At 49.8% G+C, this 26,201-nt stretch overlaps 1 protein-coding gene across 1 annotated transcript in view; it reads right to left on the reverse strand.

Moving 5' to 3' along the window:
* Positions 1-429: 429 nt before the first annotated feature.
* LRRC75B (leucine rich repeat containing 75B) overlaps positions 430-26,201 on the reverse strand; it is a 34,001-nt gene continuing 8,229 nt past the window's right edge. The window contains exons 3-4 of the mRNA XM_077835432.1: positions 19,901-20,013; positions 430-961 (exon numbers count right to left, since the gene is read on the reverse strand). Of these exons, the coding sequence (XP_077691558.1) occupies positions 430-961; positions 19,901-20,013 (645 nt within the window). The remainder of the gene's footprint in view (positions 962-19,900; positions 20,014-26,201) is intronic.

Below are 26,201 nucleotides of genomic sequence, written 5' to 3' on the forward strand. Positions count from 1 at the left end.
GGGGAGCTCCCATCTCACAACTCCAGATCTCAGGACCCAACAATGACAGGACAAGGAGGAAAAGGAAGAAAGGAAATAACCTACGTGGAGACATTGCTCTTTGTTTAGGTTTTTTCTCCCCCACCGCTCCCCTCAATAGCCTCTGGGGAATATGCCGAATCCTACAGCTCATTTCCCATCTTCCAATGAGATCCTGCTCCGAGGCCAGGTTCGCTGTGAGTATCAGCTTCCTGTTTGGAATGGGGGTGATAGATTTGGCAGTGGGGGAGGGGGAGGCAAGTTTTCACTGAGAACACAGCAAGTCTGGGATGTCAGTGAAGGCAAGAGAAGCGCCAAAGGAAGCCGGTGAAGCTGGCCTTCTGCATTGTGTTTGTACTCTGAGCTCTCCTTGCCGCGGCGTCAGTCCAACAGCTAAGGCCTGCCGCTGAATCACCTTTCGCAGCACTGCTGGGGGAAGTCACATGGGGTGTCCTTGTCTTCAGCCACGCCCCCCTCCTCCTCCTGGCAGCTGGCCTCATGTCCGCTGGACAGCTCAGCCTCGCAGTCGAGGGACTCATAGATGGTAGGCAGCGTGGTCTGCTGGCTGACGCGCTTGCGCAGGCCCACCAGCAAAGGCTGGGGCATGGAGGAGACGTCCACATTGTTGCCAAGGTCTATCCAGGCCAAGCACGGGAACTTGTTCAGGTCCTTCATGGTGTCCGTCAGCTCCTTCATGGTGGCTCGGGTCAGCCGGTTGCCGTTGAGGGAGAGGTGAGTGAGTTTGGGCAGTGCCCAGAAGAAGGGCAGGAGCAGGCGTACCATGTCGTCGGTCATCTCAGTAAAGCTCAGGTCCACCGCAGTGAGGTTGTCCCCGTTATTCTGTAGGTAATAGGCCATGCGATGGACATCCCGCATGGTCAGGGGAATCCCCGATAAATCCATGGAGTCCTGGCTCAGCTTCTTTTGCAGGCTGGTCTTCAGGCTAAGGAGAGGGAGCATGTTAGAAATATGGACACAGGGAGGGGAGGGAGCTTGGAAACTGAGCCCAAGTAACATTTCCTTGGACAGGACTTCCCTTACTAGATGTCTTGCTCTCATGCATTTCCTCTTGGCCAGCCTTAGCCACAGGCTTGCTGGTCCACTGCACAGAGCTCCGTGGGAATGATGAGGTGGGTTTTAGTGGAGGAGGAGGGGCAGGAATATGTCCAATAATCAAGTTCTAAAATGACTTCAAATCCTTGCATCTCGGATTCTGCTTTACAAAAGCACATTCGCCCTAACTGCGGTGAAAACCCTTAACAAATGGACAGGTCTGCACTGCTCTGCGTCTGTAGGTTTGCTGGGTCCCTAATCAAGTGCAGCGGGCTCCCAAGCCTCAGGGCTGTCCTTGGAGTCACCTGCTGTGGAGCAATTTCCCCACCCTAGGGCCCTGATGGCTCTAACTTGGCGCACAGGAGTCTCCCCACTTAAGTCAATGGGACTATTCGCATGCTTCATAGGCACCTTGCTGAATTGGGGCCAACGAATAAACAAGCCCTTTCTAGCCCCGCTGCTCTGCAAGCCTGTGCTCAAGGAAGTGGCCAGGGCCTGTGCACGCCTCGTTGCAAAGCTTTCAGAGGAAGCAATGGGGATGCAGAGAAATGCAACTTGCAGGAGGCAGGACAGTCACAGTGTTCTTGGAGCTAGCAGGAGTCCTTAGGCTGTCGCACCACCTACAGAGCCCTGCTCCATATTCCAGAGCCGATGCTGTTATCCCATATGCTTCCGTCTATAACAATCCCCCAAGAGCAGCTGTATAGAAATGTGTGCGAATGGCTACGCAACACCTAAAGGGCACACGGGACTCTAGGATACTCGCTGAGGTGTCACAGAAATATGAGCTGGAAAAGGCCTGCCAGGACGCCCCATCCGTCTCCCTGCCCATGAAGAATTAGTCCCTGCTCAACACCTACTCGTCTTTGTCTGGTCTAGGTTTAAGTGACTGTGCACTTCCCTGGGAAACTCTCCCCCACTGAGAAGGCCGAGTGTGGAAAGCTCTGATCTGAAATGTCCAACAGCGGCTGTGCTGACTCAGTAAGAAGTAATAACAATAATTATCATCTTACATTCATGTGGCACTGCTCAGCCTGAAAGATCCCCAAGTGCCTGACACACAGACGTGCGTGGCCTTGGTTACCTGCTGTGCGACTCCACTGGTTGTGTAGTAGGTTCGCGAAGGGTATGTAGGAGGGTTGACTGTGTGTATACTCCCATCCATCACACAGCCACCCCAGAGGCCTGATACTCCATGGCCTGATGGTGACTTGTGGAGTCATTTGCACATGTGCAAAGGGAGTGTCAAACCTACCACATCACAACTCTCTGCTTGCTTACCCCAGTGGGGGTATGGACGACCCGCTTCGTACAGGATCAGCGACTGAGGTACAAGGCTGTGAAAAATCAGGAGCACAAATTGAACGGCCCCTTTATGGAAATGCAGCTGCCATTGAACTTGTGGTGGGAATTTAGATGGGCAGTGCATAATCCTCCGTATCGGGGTTTGGCCAGGTCCCTGGGTTAATCCCCCTACTCTTTTGAAAACTGCCAGGTGAGATTTAATACCCCCCCCCAAGTGGGTGCAACTACTGAAAGAATCACATTTGTTTAGTCCGTCACTGAAAATGCCATACAATATTGGCAGAGGAAGGCAGAGGATTTTCCCAGGCAGAGGATCTGATCTGGCCTGGGGCTGCTGTGTAAAACCTCAAACACAGACAAGGATGAGGCATTTATTGACGCTCTTTAAATCCTTCAGCCGTGCTGGGCATTTGGTTGGGCAGCAGATTTAAATGTACGCTGAGCTGCCTGAACTAGGCTAGGGCCAGGTACATTGGTCCTAGAGCACGGGTCCTAGGTTCAATGGGTTGGATGGGGCGAGGCACCAAGTACACTGGGCTGGACAGAAGTGATAACATGATTGATGGGGTTTGAGTCTCTGGTGTAAATTAGGAGTGGCTCCAGTGGTGTAAAATGGGGGTCAGTGAGGGCAGAAGAAGAGGGTATAATTTAAGACTAGATATTATGTGAGGATCTCGCACAGGCCAGGCTTCCCCTTCCCCTCTTGTACAGAGTCGTGCAGCAGCCATTCATTACAACCCTGGTGCCTCCCTCGGTGCAAACTGCAGCAATCAGTCACGGATCCCACTCCGCCTGGAGCAGGTGCCTTCTGTCTTGCCTCAGCAACAAGCCAAGACCCAGAGGAGGCCTTAGCAAGCAGACAAATTGTCTTCCCAGAATTGATTCTCCAGCCAGGGCTGCTGCTGGCTGAATTCACTTAGCCATCCTCCCTCGGTCCCAGCCCAGTCTCTTCCCCGTCTGAGTGCATTCTCTCGCCCCCAGTGCCTGCCTGTCTCTTTCACAGTGGCGCTGAGCTTCCTTGCTTCAGCCCTCTGGGCTCCCTCTGGATTTCAGAGGCTTCAAAGGTGCATCCACTCCCTCCTCCCACCCCTTTTTCTGTGTTGGAGTCTCCTTGTTTGCTTTCAATGAGCCTGTTTAGGTTAATGCTGTGGAAGCTGCAGCAAGAAGCTGACACAGCTCTCCCCATACCCAGCTGTTTTAACAGGTGCTTGGCTACACGCCAGGCATGGAGCTCTCTCTCTCCCAGGGCCAGACCTGGAACTCCTCAACCTTGAGGAGCACAGAGTGATCTGCTCACAGGTGTCTCTTCCCTACCTGCTTGAAGGAGTCCTGCCCTGTTCTGAGAGACAATGGAAAAAAGCTGATTTACACCAGTCGGTTCTGGGCTTGGTGCCCGTTTTGCTCATGCACCCTCCCTGGCTGTCATTTTTGGGGAGTAAAATCCTGGCAGAGGGCACTATGCCTGCCTGCTATGGCAGAGGGTGCTTCAGAGCCCAGCCATAGCACTGCATTCACCGCGGGCTTCGCATTGTAATGCCCAGACCGAGCCCGGAATGCTTTTATCCTTGTGCAGCAGAAGAGAAAAATACCAGCTTATTCCCAGAGAAATGGGTCCTCTATTATCTCCTAACTTCTTAGTTAAAATGGCCTGAAAAAGGCAACCCCTGAAAGCTTTTTGTGAGACAGAATAGGTGCATAATCACCACGCTTTCCATTCCCCCAGCACAGTGCTTTGGCAGTGGTAGGCCAGGTCCTCCGCTGGCATCGATTGACCGAGCTCTAGTGAAGTCAATATGCCATTTGCACCAGCGGAGGATCTGCCCCATTAATAGAGAGATGGAGCACACACTTGTGATCTCTGAGGCAGGCTGGGTGTGAAGGAATTCGCCCTCCCCCCCTTCCCCAGCTGTGGAGTGGCTCCCTGGGGGGCAACGACTGCTGGAACTGTGCACCAGTGCACCTACTGGCCACCCCGCTCCCCCAGCAATCCCTCCCCTGTGCCTAGGCCTGGCATGGCCTCCCAAAATCTTGCAGAGAAAAGTCACACTCTCCTGAGCAAGGAACACAGGCAAGAATGATCAGCCCCCTGGGCAGGAGAAATCAAAATGCCGTCTGCCTTCAGTGGCAGAGTGGGCCTAGGCACGTGATGGTGACATGCCTGCCAGTCTGACAAGCACCATCCAAGCCACTGGGCCATTAAATGTCTCTTCTCCATTGTGAGTGGCCTGGCTCTCCCCATGACCCCATTCAGACCACTGGCAAAGCCCATCCCACAATCCTGGACCCTTCTCCCTGGGGTCTCTCTCCTTGACTCCTTCTTCCCGCTCCCTGGGAAGGCCCAAACCTGTTCCCACTGAAATCAGGGGCGGTTCTGCCATGGCTTCAAGTGGAGCAGGCCCTTCATATTGTTCCATTAATGGGGGCTGCTGGTCAAAAGCCACCTCCCACCCTACAACTCTGTATTGGGCACTGGTGCGACCGCTGTTGGAATATTGTGTCCAGGTGTGGTGCCCACGCTTCAAGGATGCTGATAAACTGGAGAGGGTTCAGAGAAGGGGGGGATATGATAGAGGTATATAAAATCATGAGTGGTGCGGAGAACGTGAATAATTACTTTCCCATAATATACTTGTTCCCATAATATAAGAACTAGGGGCCACCAAATGAAATTAATGGGTAGCAGGTTTAAAACAACTAAAAAGTTCTTCTTCACTCAGCGCACAGTCAACCTGTGGAACTCCTTGCCTGAGGAGGTTGTGAAGGCTAGGACTATAACAGGGTTTAAAAGAGAACTAGATAAATTCATGGAGGTTAAGTCCATTAATGGCTATTAGCCAGGATGGGTAAGGACTGGTGTCCCTAGCCTCTGTTTGTCAGAGGGTGGAGATGGATGGCAGGAGAGAGATCACTAGATCATTACTTGTTAGGTTCACTCCCTCTGTGGCACCTGGCATTGGCCGACAGGCTACTGGGCTGGATGGACCTTTGGTCTGACCCAATATGGCCGTTCTTATGTTCTTAAGAGCCAGGAGAATGATTATTGCTACAAGGCAGGTTTTCTAATCTTTTAGAGGCAAGGAGTTCAATCAATTTAGCTTAACAAACAGAAGGTTGAGGGGTTACTTGACTACAGTCTATAAGTACCTACAAGGGGAACAAATATTTAATAATGGGCTCTTCAGTCTAGCAGAGAAAAGTCTAACACCCTCCAGTGGTTGGAAGTTGAAGCTAGACAAATTCAGCTTGGAAATAGGGTATAAATTTTTAATGGTGAGCATAATTCACCAGTGGAGCAATTTTCCAATGGTCATGGTGGACTCTCCATCACTGACCATTTTAAAATCAAGATTGGATGTTTTTCTAAGAGATCTGCTCTAGGAATGATTGTGGGACAGTTCTCTGGCCTGTGTTCTACAGGGTGTCAGACTAGATGATCGTGATGGTCCCTTCTGGCTTTAGACTCTATGAATCTAAAACTATCCCACCCACAAGATGACTGGTGCTGAGCTCGCTCTTCAGCTTGCATTTCCCAGATGTCTCCCTGGGCCCTGCGTCACCCACAGCACTGCAAACCGGGCTGTTTGAAACTCATGTCGCCCCCAGGCACCTGCCTTGATTCCTTACGAACCCAGGAAACCACAGGACCAAGTGTAAACATCCTCCCTACAATGTATGTCACCTTCCCCTCGGACAGGAAAACAGGGCACGCTGGCCAATAGGGGACGAAGCAGCACGCTGGGCGTGCTGGTTCCTGGGCATCGACACACTCTGGGGGAGGCAGCCACTCGCGGTGGAAAGAGTGCTACAAGAGACAGGCTTCAGCCCATCTGCATTCCCCCTGCCTCCCCCTGCTTTTCTCCTGGATAACAAACAGCCTCTCTGCACGCTGCCTCAGTCAGCACTCTGGCTTCCTGGAAACTGGTGCTGAACGAATGCAGGAAGCTTCGCAGCTGTAGATGAAAGAATCAGCCAACAAGTAATTAAGTCTTGTCTACCAGGAATTTGCAGATCCCTGCCTCTGGGACCCGGCCCACTTCCCCTCAGCCTCTCGACGCTTTGGGTCTATGAGGATGGCTTGGCTCGTGTCCATCAGCGCCGATTCCCACCGCTGGCCCTGCTCAACTCTCCGCTCTCTCGTCAGCTGCACGCATCGTGCAATGCCGCAGCGGCTCAGCTGCACTTTGTCACAATGCGAGGATTACAGAGACTCCCTTTCCCACAGCTGCGAGGGACGCTTGGCTTTTCTCAGGCAGCACTAACGCCCAGGCTCAGAAGGGCTTGTTTCCTTGGCTGGCGGGTGGAGGGCTGCCCTGGTAGCTTGCCAGAAGCCTGAGGCTCACCCTGGTTCCGTATAAACTGGAGCACGCTGCAACCTGAGAGGTGGCCAGCAGAAAAGGCAGGCCCCAGCATGCAATGTTTCAACCCACCTGACCTGTGTTGGGGACACCAGCGTTTCTGCTAAGAGAGGGGTCTGCATAGGATTTCATGTGGCTCCCTAACTGACGCCCGCACGGGCTGCATTGCTGAGTGACATGGGCCACGCCCATCCCTCCTCAGCTTTCCCAGCTGGACGGAGACTGTTGTCTGAAGCCAGGTCTAACCACACACCCTGCCTCCAAATCCATAAGCTGCCTGGGCTTCTCAATCCCTTTGTCCTGCTGAGCCAGTCCCGACTCCCAGCGCAGCCCCTGCCAGCTGTGATTTCAGCTGCCAGCAGCACCCGCTGCATGCCAGCCCTGCCTGTCTCCCTGGCTAATTACCAGCCTGCTCCCTTTTTGCCTTTTATGTGTTTGTCCCCTGCATCCACAGCGTCAACATTTCACAATATGTCCCTGTGCTGCTGCTTCCCGTCAGCACACAGCCCGCCCTTGGTAACGGGAGCCACCGCCCTAGCTAATTAGCTGAGAATCGCTTGGTTTTGGCCGCTCCTCTCCACGCCGAGCCCAATCAAAGACTCATTTGAACTAGTCCTCTGACTCCAGGCATGGTTCAGGGAAGGGACTGGGCCCTCTTCAGTCTCCTCGTTAGCATAATCTGCCTCCCTGGGTTCCCAGGCGCTGCCCCAGGGGCAGTTCGGTAGCTGCACAGGCCAGGCACCAAAAGGATATGAAAATGAGCAGCGCATACCCAAATGCAGCCCCCGGGCTGGCGTAAGCTCCTCTCCTGTGCTTGGGCACTGGTTTCCCCAGCTCGCTATCGGCGTGCGAGAAGAGGCAGCATTTAGCCCTCACCATCCAGCTGGGCCCCATTTCCAGCCCAAGGCCCAACCTGATTCAACAAGCCATTACCTTCCAGCTGCTCTACCTGGCCCTGGGGAGAGCCGTGCCATCCTGGCCGCAGGATGGGGGTGAGGAGCACAAAGGTGGACTTCTGCCCTACCTTTCCTCCCCGCATCACTCCTTTGGTACTGCCTGGGGCTTGGCAGTAGCCAATGATCCAGCCCTGAATCTTTCCCCCTTGGCCCTCCCTGGCTTTTCTCTGCTCTCGCTGACTGAGAGAGGTGTGATCTGTGAGCCAGGACCATTCCTCCTCCTGGCTCTGCCACCGACTCTCTCTGTGACCTAGGGCAATTCACTTCCCCACATTGTCCAAGTCTCCCCAGGGAGATAATGACACCTACCGCACAAGGACGCTGCATGGATTCTTGGTCACATAAGAGCTTTGAAGATGCAATTCCCTGACTGATTCCCATTCCCTCTTCCGCTCCCCCCCACCCTTAGCAACTGATCCTCCGGCTACTCCCCCTCTCTCTTTGCATTCTTGGCAATTTTTGAGACTTGTCTTTGTCTATTGATCCCTGCCAGGGTATTTTGTCAGGAGCACGATGAACATGGCCTGCCACTAGCCACAGCCCCTCTCAAGCCGCCCAGGAAATGCTTTCCTTCCTGGTGCATTTTGTGTAAGACTCTAGTGATCCTGGGTGTCAGTGTTCACAGGTGGGATTCCCCAAGCCTTGTGTCCTAGTCACAGGGGGCAGCTGGAATTTGGGACTCTTCTGTGCTTTAAGGAGGAGGGACAACACCTGCCCTCCAGCAGCAAATGCTACCTCTTCCCATCAGCCCCTCTCCACCTTGCTTTGGGCTGGCTGACATCCGGGCCCATGGGACACAAAGTATGTGGAGGAATAAGCCCAGGGCTGGGCGTCAGGAAGGCCTGTATTCCCATCCTGACTCTGCCACCGAATGGCTGGGTGGCTTTGGAAAACTGACTTCAATTCTCTGCCTCGGTTTCCCCATCTATAAAAGAGGGATACTGATCATTCTGTTCCCTGCTGCAGAGGGATGTAGTGAGGATGCTTTAGTTAATATTCTCATAGCACTGTGTAAGTGTTACAAATTATTCTGATCTGCCAGAACTGTCATCCAGGGCACGGAGTGATGCTCTTGGAAAAAAACAAAGATCTGAAGCCCCTATGAGCTGTTTTCTTGCCTCCCCTCTCCAGAATCTCTCTCTCTTTCTTTCTAAAGGTTTCAGAGTAGCAGCCGTGTTCGTCTGTATTCTCAAAAAGAAAAGGAGGACTTGTGGCACCTTAGAGACTAACAAATTTATTTGCGCATAAGCTTTCGTGAGCTACAGCTCATCCGATGAAGTGAGCTGTAGCTCACAAAAGCTTATGCTCAAATAAATGGGTCAGTCTCTAAGGTGCCACAAGTCCTCCTTTTCTCTTTCTAAAGCGCCTCTAATACTGCAGCATCTGGGCACTGCGGAATGATTACAGAGAAACAGTGAGTTGTATCCAGAAGGGGCAGTCAATTCTCCTTCCGACGCTGGTTTAGCAGAAGTGGTTCAGCATGAAGATTCCTCTCACGGGTGCTCAAGGTACAGTAACCAAGAGGAAGGAGCCAGGCTGCATTTTCAAATACTGATGCACTGCGCAGTTGTGCACACGCAAAGGCAAATAACCACATCTGCAAAAATGCACCTGCGCTCGGAGAACCAGAAGGTGTGTGTGCAAATACCCGTGTGTCCACAATTACCCATTCTGCAACTGCACATTCTTACTGGCATGCACCACTCCCTGCCTTGTCACTTGCTTATTTTATGGATTAACTTAGTCCTCCGCATTCATGAAAGCAAGATACAGCCAGAACCTTCCAGAGCTGGGAATCAAGCAGGTGGATGCCACACAAGCTTCCCTTGCAGAGCTCTGCCAAGGCAGCTCGATCTTAACTTTCAGCTTCTCTCTTACACTCCTGGGCTCCCATTCCGCTCCGTCCATGCCCAGCAGACTGCGGTTCCTGCAAAGGGCAGCCAGTGCAGTTCGCTCCTGAGCAGTAGCGGCTTGGCTATTGGAACTGCATGGGGGGAAGCACTGGGATATCCATGCAGGGGGCTGTTGCAGTCCCACACCCCTCCTGACCCAGACTGCACGGTGCTTCTAAATGAACGAAGCCTTGAAAGCTCTGAAAACAGTAATTGATAATGCGAGAAAATTCCACATCTGTCAAACTGCTCTCTCAGTGGCGCTCTTATCACCCAACATCCCCCAGTACAGATTTCACGGTCTGTGACGCGTTTTTCATGGCTGTGAATTGGGTAGGATCCTACTCGTGGCGACAGCTCATTTTTGAACAGCTGAGTGTGCTTTATGTCACAACCTGGGGCTCCTAGGGGAGTCAAGGGGAGCTTTGCCTTTGACTTCACTGGGAGCAGAATTTGGTCCTTAAGGAAGATCAAGTCCAGACTGAGAAACTTAAAGCTCTGACTCTCCTTGAATGATGGAGGCACTTTACTAACATAAAAAGAAAAGGAGTACTTGTGGCACCTTAGAGACTAACCAATTTATTTGAGCATGAGCTTTCGTGAGCTACAGCTCACTTCATCAGATGCATACCGTGGAAACTGCAGCAGACTTTATATATACACAGAGAATATGAAACAATACCTCCTCCCACCCCACTGTCCTGCTGGTAATAGCTTATCTAAAGACAGGTTTCAGAGTAACAGCCGTGTTAGTCTGTATTCGCAAAAAGAAAAGGAGTACTTGTGGCACCTTAGAGACTAACCAATTTATTTGAGCATGAGCTTTCGTGAGCTGTAGCTCATGAAAGCTCATGCTCAAATAAATTGGTTAGTCTCTAAGGTGCCACAAGTACTCCTTTTCTTTTAGCTTATCTAAAGTAATCATCAGGTTAGGCCATTTCCAGCACAAATCCAGGTTTTCTCACCCTCCACCCCCCCACACAAATTCACTCTCCTGCTGGTGATAGCCCATCCAAAGTGACAACTCTTTACACAATGTGCATGATAATCAAGTTAGGCCATTTCCTGCACAAATCCAGGTTCTCTCACTCCCTCACCCCCCTCCAAAAACCCACCCCCATACACACACAAACTCACTCTCCTGCTGGTAATAGCTCATCCAAACTGACCACTCTCCAAGTTTAAATCCAAGTTAAACCAGAACATCGGGGGGGGGCGGGGTAGGAAAAAACAAGAGGAAATAGGCTACCTTGCATAATGACTTAGCCACTCCCAGTCTCTATTTAAGCCTAAATTAATAGTATCCAATTTGCAAATGAATTCCAATTCAGCAGTTTCTCGCTGGAGTCTGGATTTGAAGTTTTTTTGTTTTAAGATAGCGACCTTCATGTCTGTGATTGCGTGACCAGAGAGATTGAAGTGTTCTCCGACTGGTTTATGAATGTTATAATTCTTGACATCTGATTTGTGTCCATTTATTCTTTTACGTAGAGACTGTCCAGTTTGACCAATGTACATGGCAGAGGGGCATTGCTGGCACATGATGGCATAAATCACATTGGTGGATGGTCAAAACTGGACAGTCTCTACGTAAAAGAATAAATGGACACAAATCAGATGTCAAGAATTATAACATTCATAAACCAGTCGGAGAACACTTCAATCTCTCTGGTCACGCAATCACAGACATGAAGGTCGCTATCTTAAAACAAAAAAACTTCAAATCCAGACTCCAGCGAGAAACTGCTGAATTGGAATTCATTTGCAAATTGGATACTATTAATTTAGGCTTAAATAGAGACTGGGAGTGGCTAAGTCATTATGCAAGGTAGCCTATTTCCTCTTGTTTTTTCCTACCCCCCCCCCCCGATGTCCTGGTTTAACTTGGATTTAAACTTGGAGAGTGGTCAGTTTGGATGAGCTATTACCAGCAGGAGAGTGAGTTTGTGTGTGTATGGGGGTGGGTTTTTGGAGGGGGGTGAGGGAGTGAGAGAACCTGGATTTGTGCAGGAAATGGCCTAACTTGATTATCATGCACATTGTGTAAAGAGTTGTCACTTTGGATGGGCTATCACCAGCAGGAGAGTGAATTTGTGTGGGGGGGGTGGAGGGTGAGAAAACCTGGATTTGTGCTGGAAATGGCCTAACCTGATGATTACTTTAGATAAGCTATTACCAGCAGGACAGTGGGGTGGGAGGAGGTATTGTTTCATATTCTCTGTGTATATATAAAGTCTGCTGCAGTTTCCACGGTATGCATCTGATGAAGTGAGCTGTAGCTCACAAAAGCTCATGCTCAAATAAATTGGTTAGTCTCTAAGGTGCCACAAGTCCTCCTTTTCTTTTTGCGAATACAGACTAACACGGCTGTTACTCTGAAACCTTTACTAACATAGTGTGTTAGCATAAGTATTTCACTGGGTTTTCCAATGGCATGCTTTATAGCCTGGGTAATGTCTCACTGTTCCCACAAGGTCGAAGTCTGATCCATACAAAGGAGGATTAAACTCTCCCAGCCTTGCTGTACTGAAATGTGTCTAAACAGGAATGGATTAGGAAAAATATTTCCCCATTACCTTTGGATTTCCTGGGTAGTTCAGTGTGTGATTTACTGGGCAGTGTGGAGATCCATTGATACAGTGTTTGAGGACAGGACTGTACCTGGTTCCATTCTGACCCACTTTCTTGGTTTTCTCCTGGAGATGAAAGGCTGGTGCGTGGACCCCCTGGAATGTGGCAACCTCCATTTCATTTCCCCTCCCCCCCCACATAACTACATTTCCATAACAGCCCAAACATAATGAATACCTGGCAGATGCTCCCAGTTCTCTCCCTGGCAGGGCTTGTTAATTATCTTCCAGACCCACCTGACATGCTGCCAGAAAACGGAAATCACATTTCAAAAGAGAACAGGGGAGTTCTACATCTGCTCCATGATAACCAGCAGCCAAGGAGGGCAGGGGATGGGGAAGGCAAGAGGAGGGCTCATCCCTGAATGTGGCTATCCTGCCCTGATCTTTCCCAGCTGCCCTGGGATCTGCCTTTGAACTTGATTCAATAGAAGCTGACACTTCCCCCATTTTGTTCAATGCAGCCAGATGGTAGGAAGGGCCGATGGCTGCAGAGAGGCAGATTCTGCACTGCTTTGCATGCTGGGCAGAGCCGGTGAAAACGCTGCCAGCCACGGGAGGGAGGGAGCGGAGCATTAGGTAGGGTTTTACACGCACTCTGCACAGCTGGAGATGATCAGGCAGTGGGGAACCAGACCCAAGGACTGAAAGGGAAGTGGGTATTTCTAAGTCTCCTGCTCCTGGCAGTGTCTGTTTTGCTGCAGTAACCTCGAACCCCAGCTCCAGGGGAGCCTGCTGGCACAGTCTGCAAACCAGTTTTTATCCAGCTTCAATGCCAGTTTAAACACCTGAAGTAAAAGATCCCTGTTTGAGAGTCGGTCAGTTATTTCATGCCTCTTGGAACAGGGTGGGTTGGCCCAGGGCCTGGAGAGCCTGGAGCTAAGTCAGCCCTGGTTACAGGATGAGCCCCACCTGAGAGGAATCAGGTGCGTGTGGTATACAAGGAGCAGGAAGTTGCAGTGAAGGGGGAAAGCTCAGAAAGCTGTGGCAGAGTCTGTAGGGCGTGAGGAAAGCTCTTTAGACAGGTAGGCATGGAGGCCTGTGAGAAGGAAGAAAAACCTTGGGAGGTGTGGACTTGTGAATGGACTTTGGCTTGGGGTTTGATTTACATTTTATTTGAGATTAATAAGCCTGGTCCCCAAAGAGGGGTATCTCTCAACCAAGAAAAAACTGGAAGTTTATTTGAGGGGGGAAAAAAAGCAGGTGTTTATTTGAACAAACCAAGAGGGGAAACTGAGGCAGGCTGCCTCTCATGTGGCCCTAAGACATGAGGGGATGCATAGGAGGCAACCAGCCTAGTTAAAACTTGTGTAACCAGCAGGATCCTCCAGGGCCCCTCCCATCAAGGAGAGAAACCGAAGGTGTGGGACAAGTCGGATGGAAGAAGTCCTTTGTTGGCAGACCCCAGCAGGAGCAGGAACAGAAGGCACAGTGAGCCATGCAGCAGAAGGTACAGGGGGTGGGGTTTGGGGCCCAGATGCCTGGGAGGGCAGGGACCTGGACTAAGGGTCCACCCAAATGTTGTAGAGGTGGAAAGACAGAGCACATTAAGAAGGCCTGCCCCTTGAATATTGAGGTCTGTGGGGAGGGAGAAGCCCTGCAGACCGAGAGAGATTCAAAAAGAGGAACAGTCTGTGTGTTTGCAGAAGTGTGTTGGCCCTGGCTGCTGGAGGTGCTGGCCACAGCAATCCCCACTGTGAGTGAGCAGAGGAAGGAAACAAAGCCCCAGCTGGCCGTTGGGGAAAGTGACCAAATGTGGGGGTGGGCACAGAATGGCAGAGTTGTATTGGTGTTCGGGAGAGGGGGCCAAAGTGGACATTCCAGCCAGGGCAGCACCACTTCCAATGAAACTGTGGGTCCAATAAAAAGGATTTTTAAGGGGTCTGTAAACTCTGGGGTCATAGCCTATGGCTGGAGACTTGCCAATACAGTACCTATATTTAAGAAGAAGAGGGGAGGGAAGTGATCTAGAAAACTACAGGCCTGTTTGTTCCAAGACCTTGCATACAACTGAGGTCAAACTAACTCTGAAAGAGCAAGTAGTTAAGGACATAGAGGTAAAGAGTAATTGGGATAAAATACAACATGGTTTTGCCAAAGGTAGATCATGCCAAACCAAGCTGGTCTTTCTCTTGAGAAGATTTACTGCATTTCTAGACAAAGGAAATGCAGTAATCTAATTTACCTGGATTTCTGTAAGGCATTTAATACAGTTCCACATGGGATATTATTAGTTAAATGAGAGAAGATGGGGGATTAATATAAGACTTGAAAGATGGGTAAGGAACAGGTTAAAGGGAGACTACAGTGGGTCATATTGAAAGGTGACTGTCAGGTTGGAGGGAGGTCACTAGTGGAGTTCTTCAAGGATCGGTCTTAGGACCAATCTTATTTAACACTTTCATTAGTGACCTTGACACACAAAATGTATGCGCTAATAAAATGTACGGATGACACACAGTTAGGAGGTATTGCCGATATGGAGGAGGACCAGAACATCATGCATGAAGATTTAGATGACCTTGAAAACTGGAGTAATAGAAATGGGATGAAATTTAATAGTGCTAAGTGTAAGGTCATGCATTTAGAGACTAACAACAAGAATTTTTGCTATAAGCTGTGGACGTATCAGTTGGAAACAACAGAAGCGAGGAGAAAGGCCGGGGTATTGGTCAGTCACAGGATGACTATGAGCCGCCAAAGTGATGCATTAACCTGTTTCATGGCTGCAATCCTAGGATGCATCAGGCAAGATGTTTCCAGTAAAAATAGGGAAGTGTTATCAATTATACAAGACACTGGTGAGACCTCATCTGGAATACTGTGTGTAATTCTGATCTTCCAGTTTGAATTCATCCTTCTTAGACATGGAACAGGTGCAGAGAAGGGCTACTAGAATGATCAGAAGAATGGAGAACCTATCTTACTAGAGGGGACTCAAAGAGCTTGGCTTGTTTATCCTAACCAAATAAAGGCTAAGGGGAGATATGATTGCACTCTATAAACACATCAGAGGGATAAACACCAGGGAGGGAGAGGAGTTATTTAAGTTAAGGGCCAATGTTGGCACATGAGCAAATGGATATAAACTGGCCATCAATATGTGTTTAAGCTTGAAATTAGATGAAGGTATTTTAATCATCAGAGGAGTGAAGTTCTGATATAGCCTTCCAAAGGGAGATGTGGGGACAAAAAAATTTAACTTATTTCAAGACTGAGCTTCATAAGTTCATGGAGTGGGTAGTATGATGAGATTGGCTATAATGGCATATGGCCCATCTGTGACTACTACTAGCAAATTATCTCCATTGGCTAGAGACGGCACACTAGATGCAGAGGGCTCTGAGTTGCTTTCCCAGGTGTTTGGCTGGTGGGGGGCCTCCCACAAAGTCAGGCTCTAACTGATCACCATATTTTGGGTTATGAAGGAATTTTCCCTTAGGTCAGAGTGGCAGAGACCTGGCGGGTGGGCGTTGCCCTCCTCTACATCATGGAGCATGGGTCACTTGCTAGTGTGAACTGGAGTAAATGGTGGATTCTCTGTAACTTGAAGTCTTTTAAATCAAGATATGAGAACTTCAGTAACTCAGCTGGAGATTATGGGTCTATGACAGGAGTGGGTGGGTGAGGTTCTGTGGCTGTGCTGTGCAGGAGGTCAGACTAGATAATTGTGATGGTCCCTTCTGGCTTTAAAGTCTGAGTCTGTGCAATGCAGCGCTGGCAGGATGGGCTAGAGAAAGTCTGACCTCTCCGGCAGAGAAGCCAGCAGAAATTGGCTACATTGGAAGAAGCCAGGGAGCTGGCCCTAAGGGAAAAAGAGCGAACTTGAGGGAGAGCTAGAGGGTTTGCAGATGGAAAACAGCCTGTCAAGCTATGAAGGCCTCTGTAATTTAGGGAAGAAAAGAAGAAAAATTCCCTCAAGTAGAAGTTGCCCTAGGGTGGGCAAGGTTTTCAGTGTGGGGTGGGGTATGGAGCAGGGTGGCTTACTCCATGGGCTAGAGAGCATGGAGCTAAGCCAGTCCCGATTACAGGATGAGCCCCACCTGAGGGGAATCGGGTGATTCCAGTATCAAAGGAGCAGGAAGTTGCAGTGATGGGGCTGCGCTGAGGATCAGGAAGCTGTGATGAGTCTCCAGGCAGGGAGGGAGGTCTGGGAGGCCGAAGAGAAATCTTGCGTTGTGTGCACTTCTGAATGGACTTTGTTTGGGGGTTCAGAGTTATTTTCAGTGTATTTTGTATTAATAAGCCCAGGAGGGGTGTATTTCGCCTAAGGGGGGAAAAAAATGAAGTGAAATTTGAGTAATCTGGAGGGGAAACTGAAGAAGGCTGTGTGTAGTGTGACCCTATGCCACCAGGGGGCACACAAGCGGCAGCTGGCCAAGTTACACTTGCATAACACCTCCTAGCTATACCTGATTGCAAGGTAGCGTTGCCCATTTCGGACTTACATACATTTCCCTCCATCATACACAATCTAGCTGTTGTCTCATTGCTTATTCCTGTGTGTTACTGACCACAGAAGTGCTGCAGCTGGAAATGGAGGCTGTGGAAAACTTCAAGGCCTGCAGCTGTGTTTGGGCTTGGATCCTCCAGGTGACCATGCCTCTTGGGAGATTTTAAAACCCTGTTTACAGCTGTTGTTCTTCTGATCTCAAGCCAGGGATCAGTACCTGCAGGCTTGTACATGATCCATTGCCCCAGCTCTCTTCTTCCTGTGCTGTGATGCTGTATTGGATGGGATGGTGCATTTCCCAGTTATAATCCTTGTAGAATTCCAACAGAGCCGAATTAAGCGCTGATGTTGGAGTCTAACAAGGAAATGGCTTCACTGTGTCTCAAAACTGGGGCTCAGGGGAAGTTTCACACTGATGCACAGAACCAGGCCAGACACGCCAGGTTTCAGATTCCTCTCCAAAGTTGTTTGTGGTTTTTTTTTTTTTTTTTTGCACTGGAATCAGGCCAGTCTGCCCCCCATAGTCCCCTCCAACTCCACCTGACCCATAACAGCCCCCCTTGGCACCTTCACTGACCTTTAGGTCTCTTCAGGGTAATGGCAATGGCCTGCTACTCAGAGGTGGTTGGGGAGACAGCAAGCCTTCTCCCTCCCCCCGTTCAGGTGGTTCCCCAATTCCAAGGTCATGCATATACCTTCTGTGGCCCTTCAGTGTAGACACTCACTACAGGGCCAAGAGGAGTTCTTCCATTTGCATAGGTAATCTACCTCCCCGAGAGGCTGTAGCTAGGCTGACAGAAGAATTCTTCCATCAGCCTAGCCCTGTCTACACTGGGGGTTAGGTTAGCAGAAGTACATCTTATGGGTGTGGATCTTTCCCAAATTGAGGTCAACTTAGCCCTGTCCTTTGACTAATGCTGAAGTCACTTCGTGCATGTGAATGTGGCTGAAGCCAGCCCAGTCTCTCTTTATTTCTGTCTTTTCCTCAGCCTCCCGAATGATTGATGTCAGGGCATCAAGCATGGCTCTGGCAAAAGGGTGAGCAGTGAAGTGGTGGGTTATTTAAAGTCTGGAGACAAACCTTATCGGTAAAAAGAAAAGGAGTACTTGTGGCACCTTAGACTAACAAATTCATTAGAGCATAAGCTTTTGTGAGCTATAGCTCACTTCATCGGATGCATACAGTGGAAAATATAGTAGGGAGATTTTATATACTGTGACAGGGCAAGGCCAGATGGCTATAGAAAAGTAGTGGGAGATAGATATATTAGCTCCAGGCTAAACAAATCCCTGGTACCAGGTTAAGTGAAATGGAAGCTGCTCCAGGTCAATTAAGACACCTGGGGCCAATTAAGAACTTTCCAGAAGGCAGGGAGAAGGCTAGGTTGATTGGGACACCTGAAGCCAATCAGGGGCTGGTTGAAACTAGTTAAAAGCCTCCCAGTCAGTCAGGTGGGTGTGCATATCAGGAGCTGTGGGAGGAAGTTGTGCTGTTGGAGAGGCTGAGTAGTACACACCATATCAGGCACAAGGAAGGAGGCCCTGAGGTATGGGTGAAGTGGAGCTTGAGGAAGTGAGGGCTGCTGTGCGGGAAGTAGCCCAGGGAATTGTACATGTCATGTTTCTAAAAGGTCAGCTACCATAGCTAATACTATTAGGGTCCCTGGGCTGGAGCCCGGAGTAGAGGGTGGGCCCAGGCTCCCCTCCCCCCACCTTTGCCCCCTGATTAATCATTGAGACTGGGAGACAACAGAGATTGTGCAAGGAAGGATAACTTCTCTTCACCTCCTTTGCTGGCTTATGATGAAAATGGCTCAGTAGACTGTGACCCTTGTCCCTAGAGAAAGAAGGGTTACGTGGAGGGTCACAGTGAACCTCTGAGGCTAGCGAAATCCGCCAGGAAACGTGGGACCCATGGAGACAAGGACAGAGCATTGTCACAATACACAGAGAACATGAAACAATGGGTGTTACCATACAGACTGTAACAAGAGTGATTACAGTCTGTATGGTAACACCCATTGTTTCATGTTCTCTGTGTATATAAAATCTCCCCACTATATTTTCCACTGTATATCCGACGAAGTGAGCTGTAGCTCACGAAAGCTTATGCTCTAATAAATTTGTTAGTCTCTAAGGTGCCACAAGTACTCCTTTTATTTTTATGGATACAGACTAACACGGCTGCTACTCTGAAACCTTATCGGGTTAGGAAAGCTCCCACGAGCCTCGAGATGTTACTAGGCTAAGGAGCCTTTTACTGTGAAGCTGCTGGTTTAAAACCTGCCTGGGACAGCTGTAGCTAGAAGTTATTGCTGGTTGATGGCTTTTTGGTGGCCCGTATGAAACGAGTTTTGTGGTGTTAGTCCCCTTCCCCAAGTGTAAGTGTCCACAGCATGTCAGACACCTATTCCCTGGCATCAGTGCATAGATACCAACGGGAGCAGACACCTTTTAGAAATACTGGAGAGAGATCACAAAAGTCCACTACCAAAAATGGCATTACCTGGCTACCCTGTCTCAGCAGAGCACTAGAAGGTGGTTTTGGAAAGTCATGTGCCCTCCCTCCCTTGAGGCCGTCCCAACAGGGTGCCATGGTTACTCCCTGGCCAACTGTGTAAATCGGGAGTAACTTAACTGAAATGAATCGAGTTGCAGAGGGGTAAAGCTGCTGTAACCAAGATCAGAATTTGGTGCAGCAGGTGGAAGCTTGCAGCCGGCTATTCCTGAGCTGCAGTGCAGTGGAGGATGTCAGTCCCCAGGGCTGCCCGTCTCACACCTTCCACCAACACCGAATTCATACAAAGTTACATGAACTTTCCTTCACACCCCCCGTGTCCTTCACGCCCCGCCCCCCGCCAGCCCCGTCCTCCAGGAAGCACTGTCTGCATTGCAGGAACTCAAGAGTTGTTGGCTGGAATTCACCCTGGGCGGCTCTGAGAACTTTAAGGCCTAGAGGGCCATAAAGAAATAACAAATGAAGCCTGCAAGGCCGTCCTAAATTGGCCATGAACAATTTGGCTGAGGTACCTTTAAGAGATCGAAATCAAATGAAGCATTTGGTTGCAACTCAAGTGTTTTGAATGTGGCTTTTCTCTTGGCTCGTGAGGGTGCAGACAAGGCTGGGCTAGCGCACACCATGGCAGTGAACACAGGCCTCTCCCAGCTGGCTGTGTCTGAGGTGACTGAGTAGATCCCCTCCTAGCCACCCCTTCCCTTTCCCAGCCGAGTTGCTCACCATGCTTGGGACTTCCTGCGGGGCATGCCATGCCTACGCCACGTGGAGTGAGGGCTCAAGTGGTAAATCAGCTGCCTGCAGATCCTGTCCGCGGACTTCCAGGGGTCGTATTCCTGGAAATAAAGGCACAGCTCAACCTCCTGCCACGTGACTCTGGCCCATCCTGGGAATGCTCCTGGGCCACCGGGAGAAGGTGGAACCTCTAGAGAGCCTCGGAGAGGACAGATGGGATGGGGAGGAATGAGACCCACGGGGAGGTGGGATGGAGACAGGAACAAGAGGGGGGGGTAAAGGCAAAGATGGGGCAGTGGACTGGGGCGATAGGAGGTGAGGTGATGGGCAGGGGAAAAGGAGTTGGAAACAGAAGAGTGAAAGGAGGAATGTAAAAGGGGGAAGTAAAGGGAAGGGGAAAGAGCACAAGTGACAGGAACTCCAGAGCTGGGAGTGGGGCTTAGGAAAGGGAATACCCCCACCCCACCCTCAAATCTGGAGGGAAGGCCTGTGGCTCCTCCCCTCAGGTCAGGCCTGAGACCACCTTGGGGAAAAATAACAGTGTAACCTCTCTCTGCAGTGCCTCAGGGGTGCCTATGGTTCCCTACAGCACGTGGCCTGGGGGAGCAGGGCTGGGAGTCACCCTCTTATCAAGGGGCTTCCTGCCCAGAAGGGGTGATTTGTTTTTAATACTCTGCTAGGTAGTTCCTGCTTTGGCTTTGGCTGTGGAGTGGGGGTGGGTATTTATATTTTAACCCCGGGGCGTGCTCTGGGATGGAAGGGTTTGTTGGATTTTGCCTTCTTCAGACTGGGAGGGAAACATAGCAACCTAACTACAGCTCTATACATGAAGCCTTCTCGTTCCTTGCCATCCATGGAAAATATCTGCACCTTCAATCACCCCACAGGTTAGAAGATCTGGAATTGAACAGCTCTGGAATCCAGCTAGTTGCCCACTCCCAGGTCTTCCTGCATCACTGGCTTGTTCCACCCTCCCACCCCCTTTACCATTGCACCTGAAAACGTGCAAAAATGTACACAAAGTTCAGGCTAAAGACTTACTAGGAGACAGAAAAATCCCATTCCCTAGTCACGTAGCCCTCCAAGGGTCTCCATTTCGAACGTACCACAGCATGCAACATTACTCACACCAGAAAAACAGCATAGGCTATTGGCTACACAATATAGTTAAAACTATAAATGTGCAAGCTCAGTCTCCATTTACAGAATCCCCCAACTGCTTATGATCAACCTGATTCAGGGCAACAAACTGAGCTATATATAAACATATTCTTCCACTCCACCACCCGCTGAGAGACCCTACAGAGTTGTGATGTCACTGAATGGGCAGTGGGAATGAAACTCTTTGCAATCAGCAAATTGCAGCCAACAGCGTGTTTCTGTGGCGGAGAAGAGCAAAGGGGAGATGTTCAGGCCGGGGGGATGGAAAATGGTTTTCCGACTAAATGGAAATATTCACCAGAGAAATTCCCTTTTCACTGAAAATTTGGAGGCTTTAGAGAAGAGCCAAAAAACATTTTCCATTTTTTGGTTGTTAAAAATGGAAATAACATGTCCTGTTATTGTCCTGTTGCCAAAATTAGGGAAACTTTTTTTTCAGGTTTTGGTTGCCCAAAAAACCCCACAATTTTTGTGTTTTGGATCTTCTGTGAAAACATGAGAAATTTCAAAGAAAACTCTTTTCCTGACCTGTTCCGGGGAATATAACTTGGGGCCGGGGTGGGGAAAGCCATTAGCCAAGCTCCCCTGTGGACACACTTTCAAAATGTAACTCTTCTTGAAGTGTTTTATTCTTTTTGTATAAGAAGCCGCCCTAGAGCACAGAGTCTCACGTTAAGCCCGTTGTGATGGGATGAGCCATTCTGAGATTTGAGCAGCGTGTGGAGAGGGATTCTTAGCAAGGGCTTTTTAGAATGAAATCTGTGAAGAACCCCTGCCCAAGACGGTCCATCCCTACAGGCTGAGTGATCCAGGGGCAGGGATTGCTTATGATCTCTGTGAGTACTGGATACCAGAAGTGGAACTCCATGGTGATTAGACTGTAAGGCCCAAATTTGTAAAGGCATGTGGATTTTTCTCTGCTCAGTGTTTGCAGGGCCCAAATGACGTAGATGGCTAACTCCCCTTTTGAGAAGTGAGTCAGGTGCTTAAAAGTCAACGGGACGTAGGCTTCTGTGAGACAGAGGCTTGGTCTACACTACCAACTTCTGGTGATATAACTATGTTCCTCAGATGTATGGAAAATCCACACCCCTGAGCAACACAGTTATACTGACCTAACCCTAACCCCCTTGTAGAGCTGGTGTGGTGTGGAGTGGAAAGCATACTGCACCCTCTCCAAGGGAAGCAGGGCTACCGCCCTGGTTTATGAACCGTGGGAACCCCCAGGAGGAATTCTGGGTCCAGCAAGGTCCCTTTGCAGCCCTCTCTAGTGCCCTGAGTGTGACTGTCTGCATGGGGAATGCAAGGCAGAGGTTTGAAGGATATTTGCAGTAGCTGCCCACACCAGAGCTGGGTGAGAGAGAAGAGTGGGAAAGCGGTAGAAGATTCCCCTTCCACCTACCTTTCTATCTCTGCACGGAGGCATATGTCTGACAGGGCAATTTCCTGCAATGTCTTAGGAAGACCTTACTGTATTACTTTTATGTATCATTGTGGACCGGGATTGTATGTAACTTCTTGGGGGCAGATGTGACAGATGAGAGACATGGGAGTTCAAAAAACTGTACTATAAATGTGCCAGACAAATCTGGACTTTTTGGACAATAAGTGGAAAGAGGATTTGCTCTGGAATTCCTAGGGTGAGGTGAATGCAAATTTCCCAACTCCAATTATGCAAAAACTCGGCCTTTCAAAGCTGTGCCCTGAGGAGAGGGTCCCTGTCTGATGATTATCTGTTACACAAGGCCAAGATCAGCTCGGGCCTTTGTATAAAGAAATGGCTGATCTGTGCAGTGTCTGGTCTGGTGCTGGATCTATGACAGATGAACTTCTAACCAGTTGTGGGGTTAGAAGGCCTAAAACCTACCAGAGCCACAGGTTGATTTGAGATGATTTCTGCTAAGCTGTTTAGCAGGTGTGTATGTTCTTTTATTGTTGCAATGCTTTCACCTTAAGAATAAAGGTGCTTGCTTGGAAGGAGCTGAATCATAACTTATAACTGCAGGCAATACATGGGTCATAGCCCTCAGAGAAAAGCAAACTGCAGGCACTGGCCTATTTCGACAGTCTGGCTTGCTGGGGATGTTGCAGTGTAACCCATGGAGCTTTGCAGCCTTAAAACCCCGACAGAGGATGGAGTGAGACATGGGTCTTCACCCAAGATAGGTGACAGCTACGAGCTGGAAGTCTAAAGCGCATACCCTGGAAGGACCACAGAGGGGGATATAAGTGCAGTCGCCCTGAACTGTGACAGTGTCATGGGAACATTGTGGGATTATCAGGGCCCAGCGCTCAACAGCAGGTACGGCGTGTGTGTGTGTGTGAGAATTACTGTCTGGTGGAGGTTGTACATTGCATAACAAATGGAACTGATTAAATGAATTGATTTCTACCCAGGGAACGGCACAGGGGTGTGAGTGTGTGTGTATGTACATGGGGCGTTGGGAGCTGCCTTCATCCCTTTGCTGCCCTCTTCATTAGTAATCATTGTAACGATCTAGGTTCAGGCCAACGTAGGACATTCTGCTTGAGTATGGGCAGGTACCACCATCCTGCCTTTATACAGAGAAATTCCAGGATGACTGCCATTGTTTTATGCAGTCCTTCAAATACTGCACGCTCAACAACCAGCACTCCTGTCCCATTCCCTACCGTGCCTCCTGCTGGGAGAGGCTGGGACTGGAGTATCTATGAGCGCCTTGCATTCCTGCAGAGACTCCTGCTCTGGGCCATTGGAAAGAGTCATGGTGAGTTGCCCACAGTCAGTGGTCTGCTGTCATTCCTGGTGATAAAAGATGGCACTGAAATAACTGAATTTGCTTGCACAAGTTCTTCTGGGGAGAGGGATAGCTCAGGGGTTTGAGCATTGGCCTGCTAAACCCAGGGTTGTGAGTTCAATCCTTGAGGGGGCCATTTAGGGATCTGGGGCAAAAATTGGGGATGGGTCCTGCTTTGAGCAGGGGGTTGGACTAGATGACCTCCTGAAGTCCCTTCCAACCCTGATATTCTTTGCACATGCTGCAGGATGAATGACAACGGGCAGAGCTGAAAGTGATTTGAGTGCTTAGAGAGGGCCAGTGTCATCAGGTGAGGATTCCCAAATGTGTCTGACTTGTTTAAAAAAACCTTCATAGCTGCCTGGCTTCCCAGCCCTTAGCTGTGTGACTGCAACACAGGGTGTGTAAGTCAGAACTGGATGGATAAAGCTGTCAATTACTCATTTCATTCTTTATGGCAAGTGCTTAGAGTACCACGCTTCGGGCACTGTAACTTTGCGAGGAAGTAGCTGAAGCATCCCAACTCCCTTGGGACATGCGGCACGTGTAATACCAGCGGGTGGCTTTACAGCTATTGTGTATGGTGCCACTTACAGCAAACAGCCGGGAGGGGTGCACTGTGCACACCTGCTCTGCTGCAGCCTTCCGCATAGACTCCCGCTCTGACTGGCAGGAGCCCTGTGGTTTAGGATCATAGAATATCAGGGTTGGAAGGGACCTCAGGAGGTCATCTAGTCCAACCCCCTGCTCAAAGCAGGACCAATCCCCAACTAAAGCATCCCAGCCAGGGCTTTGTCAAGCCTGACCTTAAAAACCTCCAAAGAAGGAGATTCCTCCCTAGGTAACGCATTCCAGTGCTTCACCACCCTCCTAGTGAAAAAGTTTTTCCTAATATCCAACCTAAAACTCCCCCACTGCAACTTGAGACATTACTCCTTGTTCTGTCATCTGCTCCCACTGAGAACAGTCTAGAGCCATCCTCTTTGGAAACCACCTGCAGGTAGTTGAGAGCAGCTATCAAATCCCCCCCTCATTCTTCTCTTCCGCAGACTAAACAATCCCAGTTCCCTCAGCCTCTCCTCATAAGTCATGTGTTCCAGTCCCCTAATCATTTTTGTTGCCCTCCGCTGGACACTTTCCAATTTTTCCACATCCTCCTTGTAGTGTGGGGCCCAAAACTGGACAAAGGACTTCAGAGGAGGCCTCCTCAATGTTGAATAGAGGGGAATGATCACGTTCCTCAATCTGCTGGCAGAGATTGTGCACAGCCTTCCTATTACTTGCCTAAGGTCTATAATCCAGACTTTTGTGCTGCCGAGTACCCATATGGAAAACGGAAAGAAACAAGGCGGGTGGCTGAGCGCTGCTATTTATCCCTTTATGTGCTTGGAGGTCTGATCCTGCAGGGTGCTGAGCCCCATCTACTCCTCAACTTAACTCCCATTGACTTCAGGGGCAACTGAGGTGTTCAGCATCTTCAGGGTGTGTATGTCTCCAGAGTGCAATCTATCTGATAAACAGTAGGCCAGCAGAAGAAGGTAGCCCCATCTATCCCCACCTCCCCTGGAAGGCACTGTGTCTTGTGAGGTTGAAGAGGCAGTCAGCATGAAGTAACTTAGAACTATAAACCCAGAGGTCATTGGAATGACAGTTGTGAAGCATTTTCATTGCAAACCCCCATTTTTAGGTGCTTATAACCTTCAGAAAGAAATGACTTCCTGGGTGGACATTTTTCATGCTGCTTCTCAGCCCATGGGGCGTGATTAAAGTTTTCACAATGTTTGGCTGCTAGTGAGCTGGCTGATTGGAGGGGCAAGGTGGGAGTGGAAGGTTGTTTCTGCGAGCTAATGGCCTACCACAACTAACCCTTCCTGACCTGAGGAGCCCTCCGTGTCCCACTGACACCAACAGGACGTCTGGCGAGGGAGGGTTTGCAGGCTCAGGCATTCAGGAAATGGCGCAGGTACCTTTTGGGGCTTGGATAACTGAACTGTCCCAGGTGGGCTGGTAGGAAGAACACTGCCTTTGCCCATCCTGCGTGCAGCAAGGTCTGACCTACAGCATCGATAACTGAGCTGAAGCAGCACCTTGCACGCACACTAGACGGGGTTTTCCTTAACAATGTAAGGCCCAAGCTTGCAAAGTGCTGCGTGCCTCCGCTCCCACTCAGGTCACTGGGGCAGCTCAGGGCACTGCAGGAACAAGCCCTACTGGCCAGATTTTTAAAGGAGCTCAGCCCCCTTACTTGGGGTCAGATTTCCAAAAGAGCTCTACGCGGCAGACCCTGGGCTCTTCTGAAGATCTGTCTCAGAATGTCCGAATGGGAGAAGCTGGGGGCGAAGTGCTCCTTG

This window comes from Eretmochelys imbricata, chromosome 15 (assembly GCF_965152235.1).
Source record: "Eretmochelys imbricata isolate rEreImb1 chromosome 15, rEreImb1.hap1, whole genome shotgun sequence".
Classification (NCBI taxonomy): domain Eukaryota; kingdom Metazoa; phylum Chordata; order Testudines; family Cheloniidae; genus Eretmochelys; species Eretmochelys imbricata.